Raw genomic sequence first — 20,192 nt, forward strand, 5'->3', positions numbered from 1 at the left:
AAACCCATGAAGCTTCGGATCTCAGGTACTGATGTAGGTCTAGGTCAATTCATTAGCGCTTCGATTTTGCTGGGATTGACAGAAATCCCATCCTCAGAAATAATATGACCGAGAAAGACAACTCGATCTAACCAGAATTTACACTTAAACAGCTTGGCAAACAAATGCTCAACTCGCAAAATCTGCAGTACGGTCCTCAAGTGCTCTGCATGGTCAGTACGGTTCTTCGAGTAGATAAGAATATCATCGATAAAGATAATGACGAACTCATCTAAATAATGTTGAAAGATACGGTTTATCAAACCCATAAAAACTGCTGGAGCGTTAGTAAAAAAGAATGGCATGACTATAAACTCAAAGTGACCATACCTCATCTTGAATGCGGTCTTAGGAACGTCTTCCTCTCGCACTCTTAACTGGTGATAACCTGACCTCAGATCAATCTTAGAGTAGACAGAAGAACCCTGCAGCTGATAAAAAAGGTCATCTATTCGGGGTAAAGGATACCTGTTCTTAACTGTAGCCTGATTCAATTGGCGGTAGTCGATACAGAGCCGCATAGAACCATCCTTCTTCCGCACAAATATAACAGGAGCACCCCAAGGCGATACACTAGGTCTGATGTATCCCTTGGCAATCAAATCCTCAAGCTGCTCCTTCAACTCTCTCAATTCAACAAGTGTCATACGATAAGGAGCTTTTGAAATAGGTTGAGTACCTGGCACTAAGTCAATACTGAATTCGACTTCTTGAATAGGCGGCAATCCAGGAACATCTTCCGGGAATACATCCGCAAATTCTCTAACCACTGGTAAATATACCAACGCTGGGCTAGATTTCAGTACATCCACTACATACACCAAAAATCCTTCTGCACCTTTCTGCAGCAAACGAGTCATAGATAACACTGAAATTAAAGGAATTCTAGATCGAGAACCCTTACCAAAGAATTTCCACTCGTCTGCCATTTCAGGTCTGAACCTGACAACTTTCAGAAAATAATCGACTGTCGCCCTGTACTTGGTTAAAGCATCTATCCCGACAATACAATCAAAATCTGACAGTCCAAGTACAATACAATCGAATTCTAACAAATTTCCTTCAAAACACAGTTCACAGTTCCTGACTAATCTGACAGAAACAATTCCTCCACCCAAAGGTGAAGTAACAGCTACTACTGTAGGCAACAATTCAGTTGGCAAAGCATGCAATAATACAAATTTCTCAGAGATAAAAGAATGGGAAGCACCTGTATCTATCAAGACATGAGCAGAATAACCGAAAATCGAACAGTTACCTGCTATAACATCGTCAGGTGCTGCTTGAGCCTGATCCTCTATCAGAGCAAAGACTCGTGCTTGCTGTCTCGGAGGCTGATTTGCACTGGTACTACCTCCCTGTCTGTTCTGCTGCTGCTGAGGTTGGAAAGAGTGCACTGCAGACGACTGCCTCTCCGGCTGAACTGCAGGTCTAGACGAACTCCCACTCTGAGCTCTATCTCTGTTACGTTGAGGGCACACCTTAGAGAAGTGTCCCGGTTGCTGAAATGTATTACAATTACCAAAGACTCCCACACACTGATCCGGTGAGTGCCTTCCTCCACACTTGATGCAGTACAAGGTTGATGATCCAAAACTCTGCCCTGAACCAAACTGTTTGGAGCCACTGGAACTAGAAGAACTGTTCCCCTGTCTTTTGAACTGTTTACCTCTCGCTTTGTACTGATCCTTTCTGTTTCCCCCACTGTTACCACCTTCATACCTCTACTGCTGGTACTGATGCTGAGATGGTTGATTCTGATACTGAGACGGTTGGTTCTGATACTGCCTCTGCTGCTGAGGTGCCACCTGATTACCTCTTTGACTCCACAAGCCTGCTTCTGCTCCCTTTGCGTGATTCATGGCATCCGCAAAGTTGTGTGGCCTAGCAGTGTTCACCAAAGTGAAGATGTCAGGATTCAAGCCATTTATGAAGTGATATGCCTTAGCTTCTTCATCTCCGACAATTATTGGTGCAAAACACAACAGACTATCAAACTTGGCAACGTACTCTTCGATGTTCAGATTCCCTTGTCTCAAATTGGCAAATTCTGCTCCCTTGTCCTTACGGTACGAGATAGGGAAAAACCGCTTATAGAATTCAGATTTAAAAAGAGTCCAAGTAACTTCCGTACCTCTATTCTCTATTGCTTTCTTTGTCATGATGCACCAGCTCTTAGCAACCCCACATAGCTGATGAATGACTAACCTGATTCTGCGGTCATCTGTGTAATCAATGGAATCAAACAGCTGATCAATATCATCCAACCAACTTTCACAGTCAACTGAATTTTCTGAACCTAACAACAACAGCGGTTTGAAAGACTGAAACCTCTTCAACAAGGTTTCCATAGGCGTTGCTGAAGCATCCAACTGATCAACTTCAGTGCTAGCTTGCTCAGTTGCAGGATAACTGGCGGTGTGTTTCTGTTTATCACTCGACGAGGACCCATCTGATAATCAAAGGTTAGGACATGAGATATCTCAATCGCTACAATCAGTGCCCTTACAACCGCTTGGAATACCGGATACCAGTCGATAACAGAAACAGTTATATCTCAAGTAGATCATGCTTTATAAATTAAATCACATAACCATGTAATTCAATAATTCTCAATAATAAAGCATGCTCGCATGAAATTAAGTACACAGTTAAAATAATTCAAACACATGCGAGGAGCCAATACACGCAGACTCGATCTACCCGCTCACTCTAGTTCGACCAAGAATCTTAACTCTCTGATACCACTTAATTTGAGACCTCGATTCCAAACAACTAATCTCGGGATTAAACAACAATAAGGCATACAATAACCAAAGGTTAAAAGCAATAAGATTTTTTTTTTTGAAACAGTGCCTCGCTCGATCCGCATGATCTTGCGGATCGAGCGAGCAACTTTGCCAAAGTTACTGCCCGAAAAACTCAGCCCTCGCTCGATCCGCAATATCTTGCAGATCGAGCGAGCCACCAAAAATTTTAAACAGAGGACAGAAAAGCTTTCCCTCGCTTGATCCGCAAGATCTTGCGGATCGAGCGGTGACAGAAACAGAGCAAAAACAGCAGAAATCATGCTAGAACTTGAGTCCAAAACCAACAACATTTTATCATGCATTACAATCACAAGTTCTCCAACTAATACATGAAATTCTAGGGTTACACAACCGCTCAAAAGTATTGGATTTGTAATGACAAACTTTCAACACAGCTCGCATAAACAATACAATAACATAACGAAGTTCGATATCTAAACATGTTCAAATACAACTAGGTAGACATGCTGACACGACTTCTAAACCGAGTCTCACTACTAGCTCTCCCTCTTGTTGCTCACCAGGCCTTTGCTGACTTGGTCCTGCCCCACCTGTTGCCAAGTACACATACAAAACAAAGCAACAGCCGGATAAACCGGTGAGAATGACATTCCCAATAAAAAAAACATAACAAGTAATGAATATACAACATGCTATCAAACAACATATTCAAGTCGAAGCTAATGATATGCATGTCTTTAAAACCAGGATATCAATTCTGATAAACAAGGGAGTTTTGCTCTGCTTTTGGGATCCCGAGGATGAGATCACGTAACGACTCACCGACTCTCCCAATCGAGGTGGTGCCACGTATCCCACTCCTCTAGACTTTGAGCAACCATAATGAGTATGCTAGCACTAGGTGAAATACTACAACCTAGGCCACTCAATCATAGTTTCCAAACGTCTAAACAAAAAGGGCGGTTCTGCCCGCTGAAATCAAAGTAGGCTCAAGATGAATGCATAACAGAAACATAAACATAAGCCACATAACAAAACTCAATCAATCAACCAAATACAAGTTCCACATGCTAGAACAAGTATCGATGCAATATGTGATTTAAAAAGGGAAACTCAAAAACCAACAGTCCCGAGTATGCTATCCCGCTACGATGACTGCTTTTACCTTTCAATGCAGTAGCTCCAACTCTGGCTAAGCTACAATAAAAGATTGTATCAAAAGCTATACAATCTAAACAACAACAACGGTTCAAGGCGAATCTCTTTACTGTTCTTCGTCCAATCTCTTGACGATCAAAAGGCTGATTAACACTGGCTTCACAAACTCCAAACGAATATGTATGGAGACAAAAAGAGATCGACAACAAAGTTCATGTAGTGACCCTTACCCGGATCACCTTCTAAACAGAACTTATGCATGCAATTAACTTAATTAAACAGATATCAGAATAAAACTGCGGAAACCATAAACGTTATACAATCCCAAGAAAAGAAATCTGTAATTTTATCCAATAATTTACAACCAAATCGAATAGCTGTAAAAACCCAACACAACAGTAATAAAACCTAAGCGAAGCTCCAGCTGGCCAACCACTGACTAGCCCCTCCTGGATCCACCCTCCTCGTCCAATCGCAAACCTGCCCCATGGAATAGGGTGTCCAAAAAATACAGAGTATGAGACGTGAGCATAAAACGCTCAGTACGAGAGTATGAGTATACATGCATGCAAAGTGAACTCCCGATAGACTCGAGGTCAAGGATCAGATAACAGAGACAGACCGGGCCCTGGTATGTAGCACGCTGTGCCGTCGCTTCAGGAGGTGGCTCCCATACCAAGATAACCGTGGATACGCCGGACCCAAATCAATGGAAGTCCATCCACTAACAGGATAGGATACAACCCTACTAACAGACATCTCGAAAGAGATACAGCAAGATGCAAATGAATGCAGCATAATATCATGGCATATAAATCATGCAGTCACATAATACATGCATACTCAGTCAGGATATCTCGAACAGTACTTTCGTACCTCAAAACAGAGCAAGCTCTACCAACTCTAGGTCCACGCCTATAGTCTGCTCTACACTGCCAAATGATACTACTATCATTAAAGTGCTCTAAAAGCCTTAACTAAGCTATTGCATACTCCTAAATATTTATAGGAAGCAAAAGCTATACCTTCGTCCGTCGTTAGCTCTTTGATGTCGATGCCTCCAGAACTTGGGCACAACTCCGCTACGACTACCGAACGCCTCTCCGACCTCCGGACCAAGCCTAAAAGGACCAGAACAGCTCCAAAAGGACTAGAATGGAAAGGGGAACTCGGAATTGGCAAATGAAAGTGAAGCCTCGGCCTTCTATTTATAGACAACGATCGGAACTTCCGATCCTTGATCGGAACGTCCGAACCTCGATCGGAACGTCCGATCCTGCCATCGGAGCTTCCGAAGATCCTGATCTGCCACGTGTCAAAATATCACTAGATGACTTCGGATAGGGGTGATCGGAGCTTCCGATCCTGATCGGAGCTTCCGATCAAATCCACACGTCATGCCTGACGTAATATCATCGGTGCCTCCGATCGCTCATCGGAGCTTCCGATCCTGTTCGGAGCTTCCAATCGTGCCTTCGGAGCTTCCGATCCGTCCGATACCCAATTTAATTAATTAGCATTAATCCTTTAATTATTGATTTTGGTTACGGGCTACTACATTCTCCCCCACTTAAGATATTTCGTCCTCGAAATCAGATCTTAAGTACCGAATGCAAAAACAGAAATCAGAAACATTCTTTATTCAAATCAAATGTTTACAGAGTTTGCAACTAAATACAACTTAAAGAATGAAATCAAAACAACTCAGGGTGGTCTTTACGCATCCTGTCCTCAAGCTCCCAAGTAGCTTCCTCAGTGCCTCGGCGCTGCCACTGTACTAAAACCAAAGGAATGAATTTGTTCCGTAAAACCTTATCCTTATAATCCAGGATACGAAGAGGTTTCTCAACATAAGTCAAATCCTTGTCTACCTGAACCTCAGACCACTGCAGAATATGAGATTCATCCGCCACATACCGTCGCAACAGAGATACGTGGAACACGTCGTGAATACTGGATAGATGCGGTGGCAAAGCTAGTCGATAAGCCAAATCGCCAATGCTTTCCAAATCTCAAACGGACCGATAAATCTGGGAGACAACTTGCCCTTAAGGCCAAATCTGATAATATTGCGGAAAGGTGACACTCTCAGAAACACTTTCTCCCCGACCTCGAACTGTAAAGGCCTATCTTGATATTTGCATAGCTGGCCTGACGATCCTGTGCAGTCTTAATCCGTTTCTTGATTTGATCAACAATGTCTATCGCCTGTTGGATAAACTCCGGTCCCTCAGCCTGTCTCTCCCCCACTTCTTCCCAGAAGAGTGGAGTACGAAAACGTCGTCCGTACAACGCCTCAAAAGGTGCCATCCCAATACTAGTATGATAGCTGTTGTTGTAAGCGAACTCGATCAACGGCAAATGATCCTGCCAGGCTGAACCAAAATCCATGAAGCACGCTCTAAGCATATCCTCCAAAGTACGGATAGTGCGCTCCGACTGACCATCAGTCTCCGGATGATAGGCAGTGCTCAAACTGAGAGTAGTACCCATCGCACGCTGAACACTCCCCCAGAATCTAGAAGTAAACCTGGGGTCCCGATCGCTGACAATGCTCACAGGCACTCCATGAAGTCGGACGATCTCCTGAATGTACATCCGTGCCATGCGATCCACAGAGTACTCTCGGCTATAGGCAATGAAATGCGCTGACTTGGTGAGTCGGTCCACCACAACCTAGATAGCATCACAGTTCTTCGGGGATACCGGCAAATGGGTCACAAAGTCCATAGTGATAAACTCCCATTTCCATTCAGGAATAGGCAGACTGTGAAGCAATCCTCCAGGTTGTCGGTGCTCTGCCTTGACCTGTTGACACACCAAACATCTCGAAACAAACTGAAAAACACTGCGTTTCATTCCCTTCCACCAGAAACGAGTACGTAGATCCTTGTACATCTTGTTGCTCCCAGGATGAATACTCAACTTAGTGCGATGCGCCTGAGACAAAATCTCCTCTTGCAACTCTTCATCCTGAGGAATCACAAGCCTGCCAGACAAACACAGAAAGCCATCTGACTGATAATGAAATCCAGACGAGCTACCCTCGTTAGCTAGACGAGCTAAACGCTGGGTCTTCGAATCAGACATCTGAGCATCTCGGATCCGTGAATACAAGGCTGGCTCAGATAATATCGCAAACATCTGGATACTCTGCATACCTTTTTTATGCTTGAAGGTATAACCTGAAGTGCAACAGTCACTGATCGCACTAGACATCGAACAAGTCTGAAGTGCGGATAGTCGCACCTTGCGACTCAAAGCATCAGCGGTGAGATTAGCGGCTCCCGGATGGTACTTAATCTCGCAATCATAGTCCTTAAGCAAGTCCATCCAACGTCTCTGCCTCATGTTCAACTCCGCCTGAGTGAACAAATACTTGAGACTTTTATGGTCAGTGAAGATCTCAAATTTCTCGCCATACAGATAATGACGCCAGATCTTTAAAGCGAACACAATGGCTGCCAATTCCAAATCATGGACTGGGTAGTTGTCCTCGTGAAGCTTCAGCTGTCTAGAAGAGTATGCGATCACATGCCCATTCTGAGTCAGGACACAACCTAACCCCTGAAGAGAAGCATCAGTGTATACCACATACCCTCCAGATCCTGACGGTAATGCCAACACCGGCGCATAAGTAAACCGCCGTCGAAACTTACAGAAATTCTCCTCACACTCGGAGGACCACTCAAAATCCACACCCTTGCGGGTAAGCTGCGTCAACGGTTGAGCTAACTGAGAGAAGTTCAGAATGAAGCGACGATAATACCCTGCTAGACCCAAAAAACTACGGATCTCAGCAACTGTCGTCGGACGCGACCAATTAAGTACCGCTTCAATCTTGCTTGGATCAACAGAAATCCCCTCCCTGGATATGATATGGCCAAGAAAGACCACTCATTCCATCCAGAACTCACACTTAGTCAGCTTAGCGTACAAATGCTCATCTCGAAGAGTCTGCAGTACCAACCGCAAGTGAGAAACATTCTCTTCCGTATTACGCGAATACACCAAGATGTCGTCAATGAAGACCACGACAAACTTGTCCAAATATTCCCTGAAGACACGGTTCATCAGATCCATGAATATAGCTGGCGCATTAGTCAAACCAAATGGCATCACTAGGAACTCGTAATGCCCATAGAGAGTACGGAATGCAGTCTTGGCTACGTCCTGATCACGGACTCTCAACTGATGATACCCAGATCTCAAATCAATCTTGGAGTAAACTGACGTACCCTGCAGCTGGTCGAACAAATCATCAATACGAGGCAAGGGATACTTGTTCTTCACAGTGACTCGGTTCAGCTGCCGATAGTCAATGCACAGCCGCATCGACCCATCCTTCTTCTTCACGAAGAGAACAGGAGCTCCCCAAGGAGATACACTAGGACGAATGTAGCCCTTGTCCAAAAGATCCTGTAGCTGATTCTTCAACTCACGCATCTCTGACGGAGCCAGACGATACGGTGCTCTAGAAATAGGCGAAGTACCCGGCATCAACTCTATGCCAAACTCGACTTCCCTAGCAGGAGGAAAACCCGGAATCTCATCAGGAAACACATCTGGAAATTCATCCACAACAGGAATGCTTTCTATCCCAATACTCTCAGCGGACAAATCAACTGCATAGATAAGGTAGCCTTTCCTGCCAGACTCTAGAGATCGTCCATCGCCAGGACCATGAGATTCGTTAACAGAATATTCCCTTCGAACTCTAAAGGGCAACCCATCACTAGACGCTTAGCCAAAGCAGATTGGCCCGTCGGAGTAGAAATCGACATCACTACGTCTAGTGCAATGCATGGTAACTTATGCCTCTTAACAAAACGTGCAGAAATGAAGGAATGAGATGCACCAGTGTCAATAAGTACAAGAGCAGGTATACCATAAAGCAGAAATGTACCTGCGATAACTTTTGCATTCTCCTCCACAGCCTGATCATGTCTCAGGGCAAACACCTGGCCAGAAGCTCGTGTCCTCAAATGAGAACTCCCAGCAGACTGTCCCTGCGACCTCTGCTGTACGGTGGCCTGAGAACCCGATCCAGAACCAGATCCAGAACCGCCTCCCCCAGACAGTGGACAATCCCTCAGGATATGACCAGTCTCTCCACAACGGAAACAAGCTCCAGAAGCTCTACGGCACTTGTCGGATGGATGGTTCTTCCCACAGTGATCACACTTGTCCTTGTTACCATAACGGACAACACCTCCAGAACCAGAGGAAGAAGAAGATCCAGACTTCTTGAAAGTTTGGGCATGGGGACCCAAAGAACTAGCAGGCCTCGACTGAGGGAAAGACCTGTTCCGCCGAATGCTGTCCTCCGCCTGGTGACAACGGCTCACCAAACCTTCGTAGGACATGTCGTCGCCAACCGCCACACGATCATGGATCTCAAGGTTAAGGCCCTGAAGGAATAGATTATACTTCATCTCTGAGCTATCAGCAATCTCGGGGCAATAGGATAGCAGATCAAAGAACTTCTGCTGATACTCATCAATAGACATGGCTCCCTGTCGCAGACTCAGTAGCTCGCCTGCCTTCGACTATCGGAGTGCAGGAGGAAAATACCGCTTTTGGAAAGCTGTGCGGAACTCGGCCCAGGTGGCCACTCCTCTTGCCGCAACAAAAGGTGCAGAAGTAAACCTCCACCACCTGCGCGCACGCCCATCCAGAAGATAGCCAAGGGTCTCCACCTTCTGCTCCTCGGTGCATTGGAAAGTCTGAAAAGTCGTCTCCATGCGGTCTAACCAGTTCTCCGCATCTTTCGGAGACTCACCTCCAACTAAGGGCTTAGGACCCATAGCTAAGAATCGACGCACAGTGAAACGCTCGTCGTCATGATGACGATGACGCCGTTCTCGACGAGGCTCCCGGTCGGCATCACCCCAACGCCCACCAATACTGCCATGAGAACTCCGGTCGTCATGATTTGCCATCTACAAAAATACCTCATGATGAGACTAAATCCCAAGAATTCTTTTGCATGCTCTGATACCATAAATGTAGTGACCCTTACCCGGATCACCTACTAAACAGAACTTATACATGCAATTAACTTAATTAAATAGATATCAGAATAAAACTGCGGAAACCATAAACGTTATACAATCCCAAGAAAAGAAATCTGTAATTTTATACAATAATTTACAACCAAATCGAATAGCTGTAAAAACCCAACACAACAGTAATAAAACCTAAGCGAAGCTCCAGCTGGCCAACCACTGACTAGCCCCTCCTGGATCCACCCTCCTCATCCAATTGCAAACCTGCCCCATGGAATAGGGTGTCCAGAAAATACAGAGTACGAGACGTGAGCATAAAACTCTCAGTACGAGAGTATGAGTATACATGCATGCGAAGTGAACTCCCTATAGACTCAAGGTCAAGGATCAGATAACAGAGACAGACCGGGCCCTGGTATGTAGCACGCTGTGCCGTCGCTTCAGGAGGTGGCTCCCATACCGAGATAACCGTGGATACGCCGGACCCAAATCGATGGAAGTCCATCCACTAAAAGGATAGGGTACAACCCTACTAACTGACATCTCGAAAGAGATACAGCAGGATGCAAATGAATGCAGCATAATATCATGGCATATAAATCATGCAGTCACATAATACATGCATACTCAGTCAGGATATCTCGAACAGTACTTTCGTACCTCAAAACAGAGCAAGCTTTACCAACTCTAGGTCCACGCCTATAGTCTGCTCTACACTGCCAAATGATACTACTATCATTAAAGTGCTCTAAAAGCCTTAACTAAGCTATTGCATACTCCTAAATATTTATAGGAAGCAAAAGCTATACCTTCGTCCGTCGTTAGCCCTTTGATGTCGATGCCTCCAGAACTTGGGCACAACTCCGCTACGACTACCGAACGCCTCGCCGACCTCCGGACCAAGCCTAAAAGGACCAGAACAGCTCCAAAAGGACTAGAATGGAAAGGAGAACTCGGAATTGGCAAATGAATGTGAAGCCTCGGCCTTCTATTTATAGACAACGATCGGAACTTCCGATCCTTGATCGGAACGTCCGAACCTCGATCGGAACGTCCGATCCTGCCATCGGAGCTTCCGAAGATCCTGATCTGCCACGTGTCAAAATATCACTAGATGACTTCGGATAGGGGTGATCGGAGCTTCCGATCCTGATCGGAGCTTCCGATCAAATCCACACGTCATGCCTGACGTAATATCATCGGTGCCTCCGATCGCTCATCGGAGCTTCCGATCCTGTTCGGAGCTTCCAATCGTGCCTTCGGAGCTTCCGATCCGTCCGATACCCAATTTAATTAATTAGCATTAATCCTTTAATTACTGATTTTGGTTACGGGCTACTACAGTTCAACTCAAGCAAAAGTCCAACAACCCAAAAACGGTTCAAATTTCTAAAACTCAAACCGGCGGCATAACGGCTATAACTGAACAAACCGACAACGCAGACATCAGTTCAATAGCGATAACAACTCATATCAAAGCCAATACACCCATATCAAGGCAATTCCAACAAATCTCAAAACCACATTTTCGAAAATGGCTTCCAAAAATCATAACAATTCCGAACGTCGCTCTATTTCAAAACCGACAGATAATAAACGACCAGAACACTGTAGAGAACAACATACTCGAATCTAGAATGATTCTAACAAAATCCAAAAACTAGAATGCGTTGGATCGAAGGAGAACTTACGATATAACGAAGTTCTCGTTGCCGTGATCGATAATCTGTCTTCAGAAATAATTTCTAACGGACGGATCGACCGGAAACCGAGATTGGAAAAGATTGAAAGGCGTTTCCCCAAGCTTCAATGGTGCTTCACGATTTGGGGAGGAAGATGAAGATTTCCCAATCGATTTCTAAGTGTAGATAATATATAAAAATCAATATTTCCATTTTAGTCCCTGAAATTTCCAAAATTTGCAAAAAGGACCCTGATCGAAAACAAACCGGCTCAAAAACTCTGTAATCTCTGATTAACTCAAATAAACTCATTTAAGATAAAAACGGGGCGTTACAAAGCTAGTGGGAGATGGCATGTTTGATATATCTGATATTAACTCTTTACCAACTTATGAGTCTTGCCTAAAAGGAAAAATGACTAAAACTCCTTTCAAAGGAAAACCTTAGCGAAGTCAAAATCTGTTGGATTTGATCCAAACAGATGTTTGCGGCCCATTTAGTATTGGTACTAAATATGGTCACACCTACTTCATTACCTTTACTGATAATTATTCTAGGTACGGGTATTTATATTTGATGAAATATAAGTCTGAATCATTTGAAAAGTTCAAAGAATTCAAGGTTGAAGTAGAAAACAAACAAGGTAGGAGTATTAAAGCACTTCGATTAGATCGAGGTGGAGAATACTTAAGTACCGAGTTTTTGGACTATCTAAAAGAGAATGAGATTATCTCTCAGTGGACTCCTCCTATGACACCTCAGCTAAATGGCGTTTCGAAGCGTCACAATCGAACTTTGTTGGACAGGGTTTGATCTATGATGAGCTTCACTGAGCTCCCACCTTCGTTTTGGGGTATGCACTTGAAACGACAGTATTGTTGTTAAACAATATCCACACTAAAGCAGTGAACAAAACTCCATATGAATTATGGACTGGCAAAACTCCTAAGTATTCGTACATGAGGATTTGGGGATGTCCTGCTTACGTGAAGCAGAAAGTGGGAGATAAGTTGGATAGTCGATCCACCTTATGTTATTTTGTATGGTATCCGAAGAATTCAATCGGATATTATTTCTATCATCCTACTGAAACAAAAGTGTTTGTTTCAAGGAATGCCACCTTCATGGAGAAGGAATTCTTACTTGATAAGAAAGGCAAGATGATGGAACTCGAAGAAATACGAGAAGAACCCGAGATACAAAATAGCGATCCCGCACCTCTGGAACCAATAAATGACATGCCACATCCTAGAAGATCCGAGAGGACTTCTAGACCTCATATTCGATATGGTCTGCTTCTTGAAGGGGATCAAAGTGAACCCGACATTGGATGTGATCCAAGAAACTTCAAGGAAGCAATTTCTGATGCTGATTCGAACTTATGGCTTGAAGCTATGCAGTCGGAAATAGACTCGATGCATACAAACCAAGTTTGGTCTTTAGTAGATCCTCCCCATGAAATTGTTCCTATATGATGTAAATGGATCTAGAAAAGAAAACTTGGGTCTTATGGTAAGGTACTAACCTACAAGGCACGATTGGTAGCAAAAGGTTATACTCAAAGACAAGGTGTTGACTATGATGAAATTTTTTCACCAGTCGCAATGTTCAAGTCCATAAGAATCCTTATTGCTATAGCAGCTTGGTATGACTATGAGATATGGCAAATGGATGTGAAGACTGCATTTCTTAATGGAAACATTAAGGAAGAGATCTATATGATGCAGCCCAAGGGATTCACATCCATGGGAAGCGAGCATAAGGTATGCAAGCTTCAGAGATCAATTTATGGTCTCAAACAGGCATCAAGAAGTTGGAACCAGAAATTTGATGAAACAATAATGGACTTTGGTTTCATCAAGAACCCGGAGGAACCGTGCGTATACAAGAAAGTGGTTAAGGATGCTGTGATATTCTTAGTGCTTTATGTTGATGACATCCTACTCATTGGAAATGATGTAGGGATGTTACAGTCAACAAAGATATGATTATCAGGTAGATTCTCGATGAAGGACTTAGGTGAGGCGTCCTATATTCTAGGCATACAGATCTATAGAGATAGATCTAAGAGAATGATAGGACTTACTCAAGCAACCTACATCGACACCATATTGAAAAGGTTTTCTATGGATGAATCCAAGAGAGGACATCTACCTATGTGCCATGGAGTTTCTCTATCCATGTCTATGTCTCCCAAGACTGACGAAGAGATAGAGAAAATGACACACGTACCATATGCGTCAGCCATAGGAAGTATCATGTATGGGATGATATCTACCAGACCGGATGTGGCCTATGCTCTGAGTGTCACGAGCAGATATCAAGCCAATCCCGGTCAAATGCATTGGAAAACTGTGAAGGATATTCTTAAGTACTTAAGAAGTACTAAGAATGTATTCATGGTTTATGGGGGAAGAGAATTGAAATTGGAAGGCTATACCGACTCTAGCTTCCAAAGCGACGTGGATGACTCGAAATCAACCTCTGGATTTGTATTCATGCTCAATGGCGGTGCTATCTCTTGGAAAAGTTTCAAGCAGGACACCACAGCGGATTCCACCACAGAGGCAGAATACATTGCAGCATCAGCTGCTACTAAAGAGGCCGTTTGGATGAGGAATTTCGTCCAAGAGTTGGGGGTCATTCCTGAAGCTGTTGGTCCAGTCCCGGTGTACTGTGACAAAACTGGTGTCATTGCTCAGGCAAAGGAACTAAGGTCTCATCAAAGATCCAAACACATACTGAGAAAATACCACATTATCCGGGAGATCGTGGAATGATGAGACATCACTGTCGAGAGAGTGGCCTCTGCAGACAATATCGATGATCCACTTACTAAGCCCTTGTCAGGACCATTATTTGACAAACATCGCGAAGCAATGAGACTACGTAGTATGACTAGTTGGCTTTAAGGCAAGTGGGAGATTGAAAGAGTGGGTCCCCGGTTAGCCAACTTGTGGCTAAGGGTTTTTGTGACTCTATGTGTAAACAATCTTTGTTTAATATAATTTACACTTTTATATTGGCATTTACTTTATCTTTTATCATATTATTATGTTGTGACGTACTATAAGATGTTTAGATAAAGACCTTGAATATACTAGAGTGCATGTAAGATGTGATAGTAGAATTGAATGAATATCATGAAACACATCTTATAATCACTGTATATTCTAAACAGTTCCTAGTCAATTGAGCCGTCCGCTAATAAGTATAAGGATTGCTCGAGATTGAGACTAGAATTAGCGATGTCTAGTACCATGTTTCATTAGTATAGAACATAGAGATGTTCGAAGCATGCAAATAGATATTCATATGATGGATGATCGAACTACCTTATTCGAACTTTCCAAGTGGTTATCATTAATTGAGTGGATAAGTCCGGTGTTTTGGTTGTACACCATTAGTCCTTACTACTTGAAACATCATGGAGACTCTATATGTTAGTATTGTACTTTGACTCGTTTACCGACTCTATGAGGGTCATTAGGTGTCGAGATTGGGTACAATTATGACACATATAGGAGTCAATGCTTTGTTGTCAAGGATTCACCACACGCTTGCGAGTGTGGATATCTTATGCGATCTGAGGAGATATTAGTGTGACAAATCTCTGGCCAGAGTACATGATGTGCTTTAGGTTACTTGGTTTCCTAGTAGCACATGCGATGTCACTATTTGATCTTCAGGATGCATTGCATAGTTATCGAATCTCGAACGACTCTCGATGTACCAATGGTTGTTGATTCGATCGGGATATATGGATGAAGGGACTGTACTGTACGCTAACCAAAACCTATTGGTTCTTGTAGGCACTATCAGTGATACCTAGGGAATCATGGGGGGATGTTGCTAGGCGCTCTTACCATGATTCGATGGGTAAGTCGGAAATTTTTGTTCCGAGTCACAAGGAGTTGTGAGCCCACGGCTAGCTGTATCCCTGAACCATTGAGGGTTACACAAGTAATGGATTTCTTATCCCCGTTGAGATAGTTGAATTTAAAGAGTTAAATTTGGCGAAAGAGAAGTTGGACTTCTTATAATAAAACAAAGGGAGTAAGGTTTCCTAAAATAACATAGAGATGGGCATTTTTGGAAATCACTGAATTCAGATTAAAAAAAAATATTTTTACTTTAAAAGGTGCAGAAATGGTTTCTGTGCACATTGGTGAAATCAGTTTATCAATCGGAATCATGATGAATTTTATATTAAATTCTATAATAACAGGCTTGACTTGTTGGGCTTAAGTTATGACTAATGGGCCCTAAGGTGTTAGTGTTCTATTAGACATATAAGTTAGTCCAGTACAGAAATTATATATAGTAGTTGATGGGATTTTCGAAAAACAGACACACATCTACAGTTTTCGAAAATCCTAGATTAATTCTAAGAAGAATTTTTGAACTTTGTCTCCCTTTTTTGTGAGAGAATTCAGTCTGTGATTTTTCAAAAATTACATTATGAATTGACATATCAAATCTGTAAATCTCTTCGATAAACATCTTATTGATTTCTAGTGCAATCAATTAGAGGGTTTCAGTTTTCTATTCGTGGACCTAATTCAGGAGTTGATCGAGCGAGTCATCGGTTCCTGGGATTTACAACAAGAGCAGATTTAATCTGTTGGAGTCCATAGTTCAAGCCATAGCTTGAAGAGATAAAATTATAATTGTTATTATTATTTTACTTGTATATTTTAATCGTAAGGATTTGATACTCATGATATGGAATCGTTTCTTATCAGAAAATAAAAAATTTTAAACTTCCGCTGCTCCGGGTATCAGATCTAAATGATCTGAAAACGTGTTCCATCATATGTCAGTGGTTTGAATGTACAGAGATATTCCAATGAGATATGCCGACTTTCTACAAAATGAAAGGAGTTTTATATAGAGTGGTGTCTAGTACGAAGGTCTTATGACAACTTGTAGTAACCCGTACCCCAATTTAAGTAATTATATATCGAATATAGGCTTAAATGGGTGTTTAAGCAATCGGAACTTCCGGTAGGGGATCGGAGCTTTCGGTAGAGATTGAACTTTCGATGCAGGATCAGAGCTTCCGATGGAGATCGGAGCTTCTAATGACATGCACCTATGACTAAGCTTCAGATTTTGACAAGTGTCGTGCATGCGAAGAACGGAGCTTCCGTTCTGCACAATGGAGCTTCCGATCTGCACCAGAATTTTCCTATAAATAGGGGCATTCGGATGTTAAATTTGATAAGAAAACATTCCGAGTGTTCAGTCTATAGTAAGCGATACACTGAGGGCCCTATCGGTTTATAGTAAGGTTCTGGAACAACCAAGGTATGGTTATAGTCATCTGGGACTAGCGACTCCAAAGGGCTTACTACAGACGAAGGTATGGTCTGGGAATTTATTTATGTTATTTATTAGTTTAGTTAAGGCTTATAGAACTTGTGTAGTGATACGGTGAACTTTTGAATATAGGCTTGGAACCTAGGATCCTATTAGACTTGAACTAGCCTAGAGGTACGTACACATTGACTGAGGTTGCCAACAAGTATACATGTTTATATGTGCATTTACTTGGCATTATTATATGACATGATATATGATTTACCTCTTTCCATATTCATATGTCATGTGCATATATACGTTGAGCGTATACCTTGTTATACCTGATTATAGAGCCGCTCAGATCTATACTCAATAGTCTATCACTGAGAGTACCGCGACGGCGGGGACATGTATATCTGACTACTCTGGTGTACTAGACGAGTGTGGTTGCACCCAGAGGTTGATCCGTGTGGTGGCAGCACTCATGTGGCGCCGGTACTGAGCATTAATTTTCAGATGACCCTTTACCAGTAATCATGTTGCATGCATCATATATATATATATATGTTTACTCATGTTTATGTACTTGGCGTTAGCACTCAAATCCTAGTTATTATCTTGGACACCTTATTCCACGGGGCAGGTCGCAGGATGGACGGATTCGGTAGTTCGATTTCCAGACTAAAGACTCAGAAATTAGCCCAATTAGCTCAAGATGAGAGTAAATCTTGTATCAATTTCCAGGCAGATGGTATGTTATGACTTTCTGGCCATGTGGTAGTTCCTGATGATGCCGCACCGAGGGAGGAGATCTTGTCGCAGGATCACCATAGTAGAATCTTTGTTCATCCAGGCAATATGAAAATGTACAAGGATCTACGTACGAGATTCTGGTGTCTCGATGACTTGTGCTTCAGCAAGTCAAGACAGAGTTCCGATGACCAGGAGGATTGCTTCAGAGCTTAGAGATTCTTGAGTGGAAGTGGGAGCATGTGACGATGGATTTTGTCAACCACTTTCCCGTGTCTTCCAGGAATTGTGATGCGATATGGGTTATCGTGGATCGATTGTCGAAGTCAGCTCATTTTCTTCCTTATAATCGAGATTTCACTTTTGATTGGATGGCACGTCTGTATGTGCAAGAGGTTGTTCATTTGCATGAGATTCCATGAGCATTGTGAGTGACATAGATCCGAGGTTTACCTCTAGGTTTTGGGGTAGCTTCCAGCTTGCTCTGGGTACTACTTTGAGTTTGAGTACAACTTACAACCTAGAGACTGAAGGACAGACGGAGAGGACTATCCGTACACTCGAGGATATGCTTCGAGCCATTGTGATGGATTTTGGACCAGTATGGCATGACCATTCGACATTGGTAGAGTTTTCTTATAATAACAGCTACCATCGCAGTATTGGCATGGCACCATTTGAGGCTTTGTATAGACGCCGCTATCATACACCCTTGTTTTGGGATGAGGTTGGCGAGCTTCAGGTTGAAGGTCCACGGTTAATTCAGCAGATGAACAATGTTGTAGAGTTGATCCGACAGAGGATTAAGGCTTCCCAGGATCGACAGGGGAGCTACGCTAATACGCATCTCAGACCATTGCATTTTGAGACAGGGGAGAATGTATTTTTGCGAGTTTCACCTTTTCGGAAGGTGATGAGGTTCGGCCTCAAGGGCAAGTTGTCGCCGAGATTCATAGGTCCATTCGAGATTCTTGAGAAGATTGGTGATGTGGCCTATTGTTTAGCTTTTGAACCTTATCTTTCCGATATTCATGATGTTTTCCATGTGTCTTTGCTGAGACAATACGTGGCAGATGAGTCGAATATTTTGCATCCGACTGAGGTGCAATTGGAGCATAATCTATTTTATGTTGAAAGACCTCTCAGTATCCTTGACAGGAAGGAGAAAGTGCTTCGTAATAAGCATATACCCTTGGTTATGGTGCAGTGGCAACGCAGAGGGACCAAGGAAGCGACTTGGGAACTAGAGAGCCAGATTCGCGACGAGCGTCTAGAGTTTTTCTGATGTTTGTATCTTTCTTTGGATTAATGTTGTACTTGTAATGCTCAGTTGCAATAAAGAACATTTGTTTTAATTCTGTGTTTTTCTCAGACTTAAATTTCGAGGATGAAATTTCTTAAGTATGGGAGAATGTAGTAACCCGTATCCAGAATTAATGATTAAGTGATAATTAATCATGTGATCATGTTTAGATTAAGTAAAACATGATAAAAAGATCTCCAGACGAGTCTAAGGAGCTCGGAAATGGATTCAGAACACTCGTAAAGGGTCGTAAGGATTCCAAGTGATTGGAACAAACGAACGCTCCATTGGCATAGAACAGACGGTCCGATTGCATGGAATGGACGCTCTGTCGGCAGAATCGGACTCTCCGATCTGGTCTGTATAGGTGTCCAGGGTGATGTCATCATGATGACATAAGCAGTGACGTCTTAGATGTGACATCGGACGCTCCGTTGGTGAGGATCGAACGCTCCGAACAGTGTCTTGGACACGTGGTTGGACATGAGAGATCGGAGCAAGAACGGACGGTCTGATGGTGATCGAACGCTCCGATGGTGTGATCGGACGGTCCAATCTCTCTCTATAAATAGAGGGCTGAGAGCTCATATCTTGCACTGAATTCCCCTTCTTTCCTCTAGCTTCTTAATCCATATTGGATATTTCCTATCCTTTAGACGTACCTTGGGAGTTGGCGAGGCGTTCCAATGGTCGTAGCAGAGATGTGTCCAAGTAGTGGGACATTCGACAGCAAAGGGTTGACGACGGACGAAGGTATAACTTCGGAATCCTAAAAATATTAGAGAGTATCTATTAGCTTAGTTAAGGCCTTTAGAGTTTAAATAGTGATGCATGAGTATTTTGCATTGTAGACGCTGTAGCGTGGACATTGTAGGCTTGGTTACCTTTGTGGCGGGGCAGGTCTTAGGCTCGATGGTGCAGGCGGTTCGAGGCAGGAGTGAGACCATGTGCCAGAGCAGCAGAGTGAGTGCTAGTGGTTAGGGATTTGATTCCCTATTTCGATATGGTTGTATAAACAAGATTTATTCGCAGATTTTAGATCGTCGGTTGTATTCCGTCGACTGGATTTGTTTTAATTACTTTCCACTGATAAGATTTTAATTAATTTTTATGCATGCACGATTAAAATCTGATTAGGTAGTGGATCCAGGTAGGGTCGCTAAAATTTCTCTGAGGA

The 20,192-nt window shown here is 43.0% G+C and overlaps 1 protein-coding gene across 1 annotated transcript; it reads left to right on the forward strand.

The window, feature by feature from the left end:
• The first annotated feature begins 18,379 nt into the window (after window positions 1-18,379).
• Window positions 18,380-18,997, forward strand: LOC140894553 (uncharacterized). Its single transcript, XM_073303099.1, has 2 exons — window positions 18,380-18,622; window positions 18,692-18,997. Exons 1-2 carry the CDS (start codon window positions 18,380-18,382, stop codon window positions 18,995-18,997), a joined length of 549 nt encoding a protein of 182 aa, XP_073159200.1.
• Window positions 18,998-20,192: the final 1,195 nt, after the last annotated feature.

Source organism: Henckelia pumila, chromosome 1 (genome assembly GCF_033568475.1).
Source record: "Henckelia pumila isolate YLH828 chromosome 1, ASM3356847v2, whole genome shotgun sequence".
Classification (NCBI taxonomy): Eukaryota; Viridiplantae; Streptophyta; class Magnoliopsida; order Lamiales; family Gesneriaceae; genus Henckelia; species Henckelia pumila.

Coding starts and splice junctions, on each gene's coding strand:
- LOC140894553 (XM_073303099.1), top strand. CDS start 18,380: ATGGCACCATTTGAGGCTTTGTATAGACGCCGCTATCATACACCCTTG. Junction 18,623..18,691: donor GAGTTTCACCTTTTCGGAAG/GTGATGAGGTTC, acceptor ATTCTTGAGAAG/ATTGGTGATGTGGCCTATTG.